Consider the following 13919-nt stretch of genomic DNA (forward strand, 5'->3'; position numbering starts at 1 on the left):
TAGTATCAAGAGAGTAGGGTTCCCACAGGAGGGTGTGATTGTCTTGTTTGAATAATTCAGAGGCTGGAAGGGAACCAAAACCTGCTACTTAGGGATAGAGAGACACTGTGCTTAGTCCCTCTGATGAGGAGTTTTTGACCAGGGGACCTTGTCCACGGAGCAGAATGAGGAAGAGAACTTGTGGGTAGGCCATTCAGAACCATCCCAGTGTTACAGAATGTTGAGGCAGCACATAATATTGAGCTTGCTGTCTTATACCACAGTCTGAACCAAATTATTTGTTTCCCAGTGAGTACTATGAACTCAGCAGAGTCACCAGAATTATCAGACTTCATAGCTTAAGATTGGAGCTTAGATATCTGAGGGTAATGAATAATAACTTAGTCAAAATAACAATATAATGTTTTAAATAAATTAGCATAGAAGATGATGACCACCACCCCCTTTTTTTAAAGAACTTTAACTCTTTAGCAAGGAAGTTCTGTTGTTTTTTTTTAAAAGCAAAATTTAAGGGTAGGAGAGAGCACAAAGTCCAGGAAGTTACTCTAGTGAGATATGACTGTCTATGCAGAGTATTCAGAAGGTAGAGAATAACCTTTTGCCATATTTTGTTATGAACAGATAGAGTATTCCAAGACCAGTTTGTTATTTTAACAGAGAAAACCAAATTCTGGTTTTGTATTAATAAGTATTTGACATTAATGGGTTTACAAACTTTCACTTTTTAATATTACAAATAAATCCATCAAAACTGAGCCAGCTCTGGCAAAATTTTAACATTTCATTGCATATTTTTAGACTATTATTTGCAGTTATTGTTGTCCAGGGCAAATAAATTTCCCTTCGTACAAATCTACAGCTTTCAGTATCCAGATTTGTCCTCTTTTACACTATGGTACAACCGAGATACTTAACTTCAAGTACAGGACTAACCTTTTCCCATTAATAAACAAGAGCATATGCCATTTGTTACCTTTGCATACATGGTTGTACTTCTTGTCACTATTGCTCTTAGTATAGTCTCAATCTCCATATTAAATTATTATTTAACCAAAGTAACTAACTCCTGTTGCACAGAGGAGTTGAGAAATCGTCACATATAAGTGTTTTAACAAACCAGAAAAGCTCATGGATACACATAATACATATATCCTTTCCAGTACATTTAAAAGTGAAAAGTCATATATTTGTTAAAACTACACTTGGCTGGGGAGAAGGCAATGGCAACCCACTCCAGTGCTCTTGCCTGGCGAATCCCATGGACAGAGGAGCCTGGTAGGCTGCAGTCCATGGGATCGCACAGAGACGGACACGACTGAAGTGACTTAGCAGCAGCAGCACACTTGCTGAAGGCTTCCCACCTGGCACTAGAACCTGCCTGCCAATTCAGGAGACATAAGAGGTATGGGTTCGATCCCTGGGTTGGGAAGATCCCCTGAAGGAGGGCATGGCAACCCACTCCAGTATTCTTGATTGGAGAATCCCATGGACAGAGAAGCCTGGTGTGCCACAGCCCACGGGGTCACAAAGAGTCGGACGTGACTGAGCAACTGAGCATGCAGCACACACACTTGCTGACCAGTCGTTTCAGCATTCTATCTTAGGAATTATTCAAAGATGCAGAGATTATCCTTTAATTAATTTATTAGTCCAAGGTCTTAAAGAAACTGTGTTTGATCTTAACATCCCACAGAATATAATTACTATTGATATAGGAGAGTTTGTCAGAATTGTAATTTAAGTTTACATTTCCTTAATCCTAAACATTATATGGAAGTAATACTAGTATATGGAAGATACTAGTAAATTAGTATCTTCAGGAGAAACCAATTTTATTATATTTTTATTCACCTATGTTACACTCTACCATGATTAAATCCAGATAAAGACAAATAGTTGTTTTTAAACCAGAATTGTAAACCAGTCTTATTTGTTCAAAGATTCACTTTGATTACTTAAATTTGGATTCATGTATAAAAATATTCCTGTGAGAAGGGTTTTTTCCCTTAAAAGGCCACCACATTCAATATAGTGTAGCACTCCTTTAAAAGACTGAGAATTATATGTACATTTTATACATTTTTTAAGAGTATTAGGCAAATAAATGTGCACTGATGCAATTTTGCAGTCTCAGTGCAAAAATGCTGTAGATTTAAGCAGACTTAGTTAATGATAGGAAGCAAAGGTGGCTCATCTGAAGGACCCCCAGCAGGAGGGTGGAATGTCTTATCATTAACATCAGAAACAGCTGGGGAGCCGCCCTACACTTTTGGTGGGAATATGATTTGGTGCCGCCGCTCTGGAGAACAGTATGAAGGTTCCTTAAAGATCTAAACATAGAGCTGCCATGTGACCCTGCAATCCCACTCTTGGGCATATATTCCAGAGAAAAATGTAGTCTGAAAGAATGCATGCACCCCAGTGTGTGTAGCTGGAGGTTCTTAAAACACTGGTTCTTGGGCCTAACCCGCAAGATGTCTGTCAGTTAGCCTGGGTTGTGGACTGAGAAGTCACATTTCTCATGAGTCCCCATGTGGTGTTGATGGCGAGGGCCCAGGGATGAGACTCCAATAACAAGTTTCCTAGGAAACATGAGGCCCCTCCCTCCAGGCCCCACCTCCTCAGGCCCGAGGGACAGAGTCTCAGCTTCTGCCTGACCTCCCCGAAGTGTCTCTGCAGTAAGCAGAGCAGGCAAACAAAGAAAATAACAAGAAGTACTCTATATTCACTTTTTTAACTTCTTGAGGATTGTTATGTTCCTTTATATTAGATTTTTGTAATCTTATTAGCATCTATAACTCAATAAAAACAGAACTCTCTTTCGTTTTAAGAAATTTATATCTAATTTGTTAATACCCTTCCTAGAAAAAGGACAATCTTTCAAACTCATGCAAAGAAGGGTCAAGACTCTTTCGAGTATAGACACACACAGAGGCCTCAACTTCAGGTCTACAGCTTCAGCTGCAGGTTAAAGGACGCACTAAATTCATACACTAACTGATCTGGATCTCAAAGGGCTTTTCTTCTTTCCAGTAAAAGCAGGACTTATTCTTCTATAAACCAGAAGACTGTTGTACCAGATTATTTGCCCTGTCGTACCCAAAAGAAACTAGATCCCCATCCTCCTATTATGGGGAGTAACACACTGCCTGTGTGCAAACCAGAATCAGAACCAAACATAGCCAAGAACCAGAAATAAAAGTGAAAATAAAATTCAGGAAAGCAGAAACAGTAGAAAAACAGAAGGTTCAGTACTTTGGCCACCTAATGTGAAGAGCCAACTCATTGAGAAAAACCCTGATGCTGGGTAAGATTGAGGGCAGGAGGAGAAGGGGGTGACAGGACGAGATGGTTGGATGGCATCACTGACTCAATGGACATGAGTTTGAGTAAACTCCAGGAGATGGTGAAGGACAAGGAAGCCTGGCATGCTATGTCTGTGGGGTTGCAAAGAGTCAGACACAACTTAGGTGACTGAACAACAACTGGAGATAAAGTTCTGTTGCCACTGAGTATTCACTCTAGAAGCCAAAACAAACACAAAAACTGGTGCCTTGGAGGTGCACTCTTTAATTGGATCAAGAAGGTATATCTGCTTGAACAGCTCGGTATAATTCCAAAACTATCAAAGCATAATTTTCAGAACAGGACTCTCAATAAAATACAGTGAGTGCATGTCAACATTTAATACCTTTTTGAGGGAACCAGAGTGATGGTAAAGCCACTGTCTTGACACTGTTTATCACAGGAGGCACAAACTCAAATATTCAAAGAGGCCAAGCAAGTCGTGTAAGTAAGGGAAGCAGGCATCTACAGCATCACCTGGAGAAAGGTAGGCAGGTTATAGCTGAAAGAATAGACCTTGTCTGCAGGCAGCTGTTGATCATCTTCAGCTGATTGTTGCCTTGTGGGAATCAGGCTTAGTGTTGCTCAGCCCTGTCTTCAGTATTTTTTCCACAGTAGCTATTAATCTGGATTTTAATAATGAATCTTCCAGTATTAAAGTGTTGACAACTAATTCAGTATTTTTAAAACACTGTATGAGCCAAACAAAACATTTCTTCAAAAAAAAAAACAAACATTTCTTCAGGCTGGACATGGGCCTAAGAGCCATCAGTTTGTAGCTTCTACAGTAGATGTTAGTTACATAACATTACAGCAGAGGAAGAGTTCAATCACAAGTTAATGTCTTATGTGAAAAGTTTTAAAAGATTTTTTAAAAAGATTCACTTTCACTTTTCTCACAGGAGTGGAAAAAAAAAAAAACCTGATGTGATAGTGTTTTGTCAGCTAGCAATTCAGTGCCTCCCACATACATAAACATATGCATTTCCATATTAATTTCTATTTTTTGTTCATTTAAAATATGTTCACTTTCTGGAGATCTGTATCAAAGCAGTGTGAATATTCTTAACGTTACTGAACTATAAGTTTAAAAATGGGTAATATGGAAAATTTTATATTAGGTCTTTTTTTTACCACAATAATATATGTGTGTGTGTATATATATAAAAAACTGAAAATATATTGAGTTTTAGTCACAATGAAATTATTCATTTTAAATTGTCCTTATAGGATAGTGTATTGAATGTTAACATGTACAAGGTTTACACAGACGTTGTATAGTAAGTGGGCTTCCTCAGTGGCTCAGATGGTAAAGAATCTGCTGATAACGCAGGAGACCCAGATTCAATCCCTAGGTCAGGAAAATCTCCTGGAGAAGGGAATGGCAACCCACTCCAGTATTCTTCCCTGGAGAACTCTATAGACAGAGGAGCCTGGTGGGCTACAGTCCATGGGGTCACAAAGAGTTGGACACAACTTAGTGACCAACACTGTATAGTAGGTAACGGGACAAGCCTAGAGACAAGGAGATAATTTGAAAGGCTGCTATGGCCTTGTCAAAAGATCATGAAAACTTTTTTAGGTAACTAAATTTAGTAATGGGAATGGTATTCAGTTTGGAGACATTTCAGGAGCCAAATTGGAGAAGTTGGTAAAAAACTGAACATAGTGCTTGAGGAAATAATAAAAAAGATTAAGGTTTCTTTCTTGGTAACTGAGTGTGCCAATCCTTAAGACAGGAAACAAAACAAATTCAGAGAAAATTAGTTCAGTTCTAGACAAGGCATGGGATTTCAGGACTTGAAGGAAACCTAGAGGTTACCTAGTACAACCATCTCATTTTGCAGATGTGAAAGTCTAATATTAAGTGATGTTTTCTATATCACAGTTTAAGTCAGAAGCCAGACTTAATTACAAGTTTCTAGACTCAAAGTCCATCTTCTCTCAGTACGCCAGAACATCTGTTCTGTGACACATGGTTCATTCAGTTCAGAGAGGAATTTGTGATGTGTAGTAATCTTCAGGCTGTTGCCATATGTTAGTTAAGAAGGTCTTAGATTTCTTCAAGACACTGGATACCAGACCCTTTTCCTTGCTCGATAAACTACAAGTATGTCTCTCATAGCCTTGTCTTTGTTTTAAGCTGCTTGCAGGACCCATATGGAGAAGGCAATGGCAACCCACTCCAGTACTCCCTCCTGGAAAATCCCATGGACGGAGGTGCTTGGTAGGCTGTATGTAGTCCATGGGGTCGCTAAGAGTCGGACACAACTGAGCGACTTCACTTTCACTTTCCCTTTCATGCGTTGGAGAAGGAAATGGCAACCCACTCCAATGTTCTTGCCTGGAGAATCCCAGGGACAGGGGGCCTGGTGGGCTGCTGTCTATGGGGTTGCACAGAGTCGGACACGACTGAAGCGACTTAGCAGCAGCAGCAGCAGGACCTGTAAATAAAAATGGTTTGAAGGTATTTGTAATTTTAAGCCTGGGAGTTCAAAACAAACGTGGGGGCTACAGATTGGAGATTTAGAAGTCAAGGACCATTCCTTGAAACATTCCAGGAAATAATGGGTCTATATGTAGCATTCTAAAGAGTTTGGACTCTATCCTGTTAGAAGTTCTCAAACTCAGCTGTATGTAAGAATTGATGGATCTGGGGAAGGCTGATGATCTTTACTTTTAAAAAGTTCCAGAGGTTTCATGTGCACAGCTCTAAGAAGCTGTTAAAGGATTTGACACATTGAATATGCTTTTTAAAAACATAATTCCAACTTCAGCTTGTGGGGAGAGACTTGTAGTAGTCCAGGCAAGAGATACCTTTTAGCCACTACATAATATTTTGTTAATTTTACATAATTCTCCTATTTTGTAATGCTTATGTTTCTAGGGAGTGTGTGTGTGTATGTGTAAAAATTTGCTGCTATCCCCCCAAAGTGCATCTTTTTTGTTTCTTTGTTATTCTCTTGAATTACTTCACAGGGACAGATTCCCAAGTGTAATTCTATTGAACTGAAGGAAGTGAGTAGTTTTGGCTCCTGATTATGTGTTGCCATAATGGTTACCATCAGTTGACAGAGTTACTCTCCATATGATGTGTCAATATGACCTCTAGAATCATTTTATAAGGTTCAGGGAAAAGAAAAATGACTGGAATTTTTATTAGAGTAATTTTATTTTGAAAATAGCAATAAATTATCATGACAATGTTTGTTCATGTTTATGCTATTTAACCTGATTTTATCTTTAACAGATCGATGAACTCCCAGAGGGAGCTGTGAAGCCTCCAGCCAATAAGTACCCTATCTTCTTTTTTGGCACCCATGAAACGTAAGTCAACAAAGCAACATAAATTTTCAACAGTTCTGATTTGATTCTGCTAGATGACATATGTTGTTAAAAATCACTTCATATTATTTTATATGCTCTTAAAATCATTATAACCAATTATATGAAATTACAAAGGTAATTATCTTTTCTTAATGTCAAGATTTTTCATTTATTTTGAATATCATTTATTTCTGCTTAAATGTTGGGCATGACCCAGAAGTTTCCTTTAGGATACTTTTCAGCCCTAGGGTGGTTTCCTTACCATTTCCAGTCATTTCTTTTGTAGCTCTTGTATATTTCCCTGCTAGAATTATATCTTCCATTCGTATTTCACAGTCTCTCAGGCCTCTTTACAGTTTGTCAGTCTCTGAAGGAAACGTACCACCTTTGTAAGTTTTTATAATTCTGTTGGTCACTGAGTATAGGTTAAACTGTTGAATAAAGGACACTGAAAATACAGTGTCTCAAATAATATAGGAGTTTACTATTCTTTTTTGGAAACAACCCAGAGAGAGGCAGATAGATCAAGGTGGGTAGTCAGCTCTGTTCCAGGAACCCAGGTTTCTTCTGTCGTGTTGTTCTACCATTCCATGGGGGTATTGGTCTTGTCTGCTTATTTTGAAAAAAAAAACAAAAAAGAAAAAACTGGCTCAGCAGCGCTCATGCATCTTCCAGATAGAGGGAAGGCAGAGAGAGAAGAGGTAAGGAAATGACAGGGAAATTGAATATGTCACTTATACTTGTGTTTATTCCAGTGGCAAGAACTTGGTCAGTCATAAGGCCATATCAAGCTGTAAGGAAGCTGGGAACATAGTCTCTAGCCAGGCAGTCCTGTTGGGAAACAAATTGGGAGGAGGAGTCCATTAAAAGGAAGAAGATGGTCATGGGTACTAGGGAACAGTAGGCAACCTTACACACTGAGAGCACATATGGTTGTTTACAACAAGGACACGAGTAGGAGTTGCAAATGGGAGCAAAAGCTAAAAACTAGGATGAAATCTTGTAAGTCTTCAAAGTCAGGGTTGTCCCCTATGTTCATGTGAATGTTAGCAGAGCCAGGTGTGAACTTCTCCTTACTTTGCTATCTCTAGCACCCTCACATCTTCCTTATTCTCCTACTGAGAATTAGCCGGGAGAAGGCCCTTTAAGACATAGTTCTTGCTTGTCTTCATCTGAGAGACATGTTTCTTTCAAGAGGTTAGTTTTCTTTTCTTTGTTTTGTTTTTATCTAATAGACACTTGTGGACAATGCAACTTAATGTGTTTTTCTCCTTGAAGAGGTTGCCAGAGGCTTAGAAATAAATGTTTTACCAAAGTAATAAGTGCTCAGGGCTTTGTGATACCTGTTTTTGTATTTCCCTCATTCCTGACTCTGTTTTGTGTCTATGCATTATTTTGCTTTTCCTTTAGGACTTAATTCTAAGTGATCTGATTGTATATCTAGAACAAGGCAGAATTTAATAAACAAGATTATCACATTCCCACCATATACACGAAAGTCACCCATTTACCCATATTATGTGATGACTTTGATTCACTTAGTAAACATTTTCTGGGTATTCTTTGAGGCGCTTGAAATAAAAGTTGCCCTTTAAGAGCTTGCCACCTGGTATATTGCTAATAAATGTAACAGAATCATTCCAGGGAACAGTATGAAGGATTTTATGGAGCTTTTTCTTCTAGCATCCTTAATATAAGTCAGTGGCATAATTCCAAGTCTCAATTCAATAAAAGCATTTCTACCAAGGAGCAGTGTGTTATAGTCCATTTGTGAGTTTTCTGCTGGTTTGATCGTCTAGGAGTAGATTTTAAAACATCTAGAGGACAGTGAACTTCAGAAAAATTGTTACAAGATTGTTTTCAGCTGATCATTTACTAGATGTTGGGTGTCCTTGAACCTGAGATTATATGGCCTGGCAAGTGCCTAACATTCAGCCTCTGAAGGCAGAGACTGTGTGACTCGCTGAGCCTGTGTACGCAGTGCCACGCATAGTGCCTGGCTCACGGCAGGTGTTTTCAAAAATAGCCATTGAATGAGTTAAAACTGATTCAATGAAATAAATGCAATGGGGGGAAAGTATGCGAAAAGTGAGGCATTTAACAAGAAAACTATCAGCAGGAGCACCCCCCAGGCAGAGCCAGAATTCTCGGAACATGGCTTTGAATCTGTTGCTCAGACAGATAGGAGATTGGAGCCCACATTTCTTCTGCTACATATAACTCTACCCCTGTAGTTTTAGTCTGGACAATTCTTAAAGCAGCCTTTGCCAGAAAAAAAAAAAATAACATTCTTAGAGCATATTACTTTGAACAGTTTTATTTTCTGGTCTACCCTTTAAAATTTATAAAACATACAGCAAAGTTAACCAATTGAAAGGAGATTTGATTTGTAGAATTATCTGTAAACCAGAAAAACCCGAGATCATCTATCAAAAATAAGAATTTGCTTTAGAATAGCTCATTCAATCAATGTCCCTCTTTCTAGCAATCGCTCACATGGCCAGTTGAATCATTAACCCTGGCTCCTGTGGCATAAAGTACAGACAAGCTCTGGTTAGCATCAATATCTGACATGAACCTCAGGCAGCTTAGCCCACAGTTAATTCCTGTACCTAGAGTCAAGGACGACTGGAGAAAGGTCAAAAGCTGTAGTCTAATAATTCATGTCAAATTGCTCTACAAGTGAAATCACCAGACCCAAAGTCACATGTCCTTCTCATGCTCAGTTTGATTAAAATGTCCAGTAACCTAATAAACTATCTCTGGATGCAGTGAAATGCAATCATGCTGAACAGTTAAAGTTGAACAACCAAAGAAGATGTGGTGATTGGAGTCAGAAAGCATGCTTGGGTAATTTTATCAACTTGAATTCTTGATCAGCTGGGCAGTGTAAGGAAGGGACCAGTACTAAGATCCAGTCAGAAAATGGAATTTATAAAATCAACAGTAAACTGTTAACCCATTATCTCAAAGTTTTTAATATCACTTCTGCTGATAAGTTCCAAATACACACCTCTAGCACAGACGTTTTCCCTGAATTCCACATCACCTGCCCAGTTGCCTACTTGACATCTTCACTGGGATATCTAACTAGGGTTTTCAGATTTAACATCCAGAACTCAACATGTCACCTTCAAATCTTGTTCTCTCAAAAAAATCTTGGCATTTCAGTATATTAAGTTCATTCTTCTAATTTTTCAGTCTGTATCCTTGGCAGGTGTGCATGCATGCTCAGTCATGTCCGACTCTCTTTGAGCCCGTGGACTGTAGCTCGCCATGCTCCTTTGTCTATGAGATTTCCCAGGCAAGAATACTGGAGTGGGCTGCCATTTCCTTTGCCAGGAGATCTTCCCGACCCAGAGATCGACCCTGCATCACCTGCATTGGCAGGTGAATTCTTTACCACTGAGTCACGTGGGAAGCCCACATCACTGGAGATAGACTCAGTTCCACCCTCTCACGTGCCATATGTGACTCATCAACAAATCACCTTGGCTCTTTCTGGAGAGTGAATTCAGAATCCAGCCACCTCTCACCAACACCCTGGTCCTAGTCACCATTGTTACTACAGTAGCCTCTAATTAGTCTCTCCACTTCTGCCCTAGTACCTAGACCTTCAGTGTGTTTTCAGCACAGCCAGAGTGACCCTTTTAAAACATAAATTGTCACACTCAGAACCGTTAATGGCTTCCCATCTGAGTCAAAGCCTTTGTAGTGTCCTCAGCCCCAACATGATTGTGCTCCCATCCTGGTACCTTTCTGACCTCTTCTCACAACTCTCTCTTCACTCATTTCACTCTAGACACACTAGGCATTCTTCCACCTCAGGGCCTTTTGTACTTGCTCTTCCTTCAACTTGCTCTCCTCTTCCCCAAATAACCGCATGGGTCCCTTCTTCACCCTCTTCAGTTCTTGAATGTTCCCTTTTCAGTGAGGTCTTCCCTCTTGATCTGTATTTGTAAAACTGTTAAAATCCACCCCAGTCCTTACTCTGCTTCATCTATAGATTTATTTATTTTTAGCACGTGGTACTATATTTTATTTATCTTTTCTATTGTCTAGACTCCTACCCTTGCTACTAGAATGTATGCTCTATGAGGGCAGAGATGTTCATCTTTTTGTTCCCTGAAGAATGCCCAGCACCTCTGAAACAGCTGACACTTTAGAGATGTTCAGTAAAATGTGAATAAATGAGTCTCAGTTTGAAATGCATCTCAGCCAGGCTGTGGGGCCCACCGTATCATCTGCCAGATTAATGTCATAGACAGTAATGCTGAAGACTTTGGTTTAAATGCTTGGATCTCTAGGCCAGCCTCAGGATTTATTCTCATTTTCTTTTCGTAATTATGACTAATTTAGGATTAGGTTTAAATTGGATGATTCTATCTGCTTTACCACTTCTAATTTTTTTCTTGTCTAATGCCTCATTAAACACTAATGATTTTTTAATTTATAGAAATAATAATAAATATACTAATGTGGCATATAGAGTTAGAATCATTTTTTACTCCAGTGTTTATGTTTTTACTGTATGTCTTAACAAACCCCTTACCTATGAAAGATTAGCATATATAAGTCTTAGTAAGTCTTAGTAAGTGGTCAAAGTAGACATCCTTAAAACTACTTGTTTAACTAAAAACCAATTTCAAAACAAAAAAGAAATTAGTAATTTAAAATCAAAGCAACACAGTCAGTGTTGCTGGCCTGTATACCTCACTGTCCATTTTTTTCTACCTTGAATTATGTGTGCAAAACATCTTGTGATATGTGCCTAACTCAAAGGGTTTATACATACTTATAATGTATATACTAAGATATGCTCTGACACGTGAGTTGATATTAAAAATACCTTACATTTGAAGGTCAGTTGTCAAATCTCTTTCTTATGTGTCTCTGCAGTGCTTTTCTAGGTCCCAAAGACCTCTTCCCTTATAAGGAATACAAAGACAAGTTTGGAAAATCAAACAAACGGAAAGGATTTAATGAAGGATTGTGGGAAATAGAAAATAACCCAGGAGTAAAGTTTACTGGATACCAGGTAACAATTTACTTCATTATCACTTGCTGTATCTCATTTTTAAATTTTAACTCTTTTGGATCTTTTCTGTGTGTCCTTCGTATTAACAGTTACCCACCACCCATCTGAGGTCAGAACTCTTCCCTGCTTCAGTCGCACTTCGGACTAAATGTTCAGGCATACCTTGCTCTGTTGCACTTCACAGATAGTGCATTTTTCACAAATCAAAGGTTTGTGGCAACCCTGCATTGAGCAAGTCTGTTGACCTTGTTTTTCTACCAGCACTTGCTCACCTTGTGTCTTGGCATCATATTTTGGTAATTCTCTCAGTATTTCAAACTTTTTCATTATTCTTCTATTTGTTAATAGTATCCAGTGATCTTTGAGATTACCATTATAATTGTTTTGGGGTGCCACAGACCCCACCCATATAAGATGATGAACTTAATTGATGTGTGTGTGTTCATGTTGTGTGTGTTCTGAGTGCTCCACTGATCAAGTGTTCCCCTGTCTCCCTCCCTCTCCTCGAGCCTCCCTGTGAGACACAATATTGAAGTTAGGCCAGTTAATGACCCTTGCAGTGGCATCTCAGTATTCAGGTGAAAGGAAGAGTCAAGTCTCTCACTTTTAATCTAGAAATGATTCAGCTTAGAGACTAAGGAAGTCATGTGGAAAACTGACATGGGCCTAAAGCTAGGCCTCTTGGAGCCAAACAGTTAGCCAAGTTGTGAATGCAAAGGAAATGTTCTTGAAAGAAATTAAGAGTACCACTCTGGTGAATGTGTGAATAATAAGAAAATGAAACAGCCTTATTGCTGCTATGGAAAAGGTTTGAGTGGTCTGAATTGAAGATCAAACCAGTCACAAGATTCCCTTCAGCCAGAGCCTAATTCAGAGCAAGGCCTAACTCTCTTCAATTCTGTGAAGGCTGAGAGGGTTGAGGAGGCTGTAGATGAAAAGTGTGAAGCTAGCAGAGGTTGGTGCCAGAGGCTTAAGGAAAAAGCTGTTTCTATAACATAAAAGTGCAAAGTGAAGCAGCAAGAGCTGATATAGAAGCTGCAGCAGGTGATCCAGAAGCTCTGGCTAAGGTGCTTCATGAAGGTGGCTCTACACTAAACAACAGATTTTTCAGTGTAAATGACACAGCCTTCTATTGGAAGATGCCCCCTAGGACTTTCTTAGCTAGAGAGGAGACTTCTGCTGCTGACTTAGCTTCAAAAGATAGCCTGACTCTTGTTAGAGGCTAATTCAATTGGTGGCTTTAAGTTGAAGCCAGTGCTCATTGACCATTCTGGAAATCCTAGAGTCTTTAAAGATTGTGCTGAATCTATTCTGCCTATGTTTTATAAATTGAACACCGATACCTAGATGATAGCACAGTGTACTGACCACATGGTTTACTGAATATTTTTAAGGCCACTCTTGAGAACTACTGCTCAGAAAAAAAGATTCCTTTGAAAATATTCCTGCTTATTGACAGTGCATCGGGCCACCCACAAGCTCTGATAGAGGTGTACCATGAGATTAGTGTTGTTTTCTTGCCTGCTAACACCACATCCATTTGCAGTCCATGGATCAAGGAGGAATTTAGACTTTCAAGTCTTATTATTTAAGAAATACATCTTATAAGGCTATAGTAGCCATAGTTGGTGACTCCTCTGACAGATATGGGGGAAAGTTGGTTGAAAACCTTCTAGAAAGGATTCACCATTCTAAATGCCATTAACAACATTTATCATTCAAAGGAAGAGGTCAGAATATCAACATTAAGAGGAATTTGAAAGAAGTGGATTCCAACCCTCATGGATGACTTGGAGGGCTTCAAGACTTCAGTGGAGGGAGTAACTGCAGATGTGGTGGAAATGGCAAGAGAATTAAGAGTTAGAAGCAGAGCTTGAAGATATAATGTCACTGTTGCAGTCTGCTGTTAAAACTTGAATGGATAAGAAATTGTTTCTTACAGATGAACAAAGAGTGTCGTTTCTTGAGATGAAAGCTATTGCTGGTAAAGATGTTGTGAAGGTTGATATGACAACAAAGGATTCAGAATATTACATAAACTTAGTTGATAGAGCAGTGACGAGGTTTGAGAGGATTGACTCCAATTTTGAAAAAAAATTCTGTGATGGCTAACATGTTGTCCAGCTGCATTGTCTGCTACAGAGAACTCATTCGTAAAAGGCAGAGTCAGCTGATACTGCAGATGTTGTTGTTGTCTTACTTTAAGTTG

The 13919-nt window shown here is 39.0% G+C and overlaps 1 protein-coding gene across 2 annotated transcripts in view; it reads left to right on the forward strand.

The window, feature by feature from the left end:
• The window catches only part of HDGFL3 (HDGF like 3), a 78931-nt gene that overhangs the window by 43262 nt on the left and 21750 nt on the right, over positions 1-13919 (forward strand). For both annotated transcript variants that reach the window (XM_043922623.1, XM_043922624.1), the window contains exons 2-3: positions 6596-6672; positions 11572-11710. In XM_043922623.1, the coding sequence (XP_043778558.1) occupies positions 6596-6672; positions 11572-11710 (216 nt within the window). The remainder of the gene's footprint in view (positions 1-6595; positions 6673-11571; positions 11711-13919) is intronic.

The sequence above is a fragment of the Cervus elaphus genome, chromosome 13 (assembly GCF_910594005.1).
Source record: "Cervus elaphus chromosome 13, mCerEla1.1, whole genome shotgun sequence".
NCBI lineage: Eukaryota > Metazoa > Chordata > Mammalia > Artiodactyla > Cervidae > Cervus > Cervus elaphus.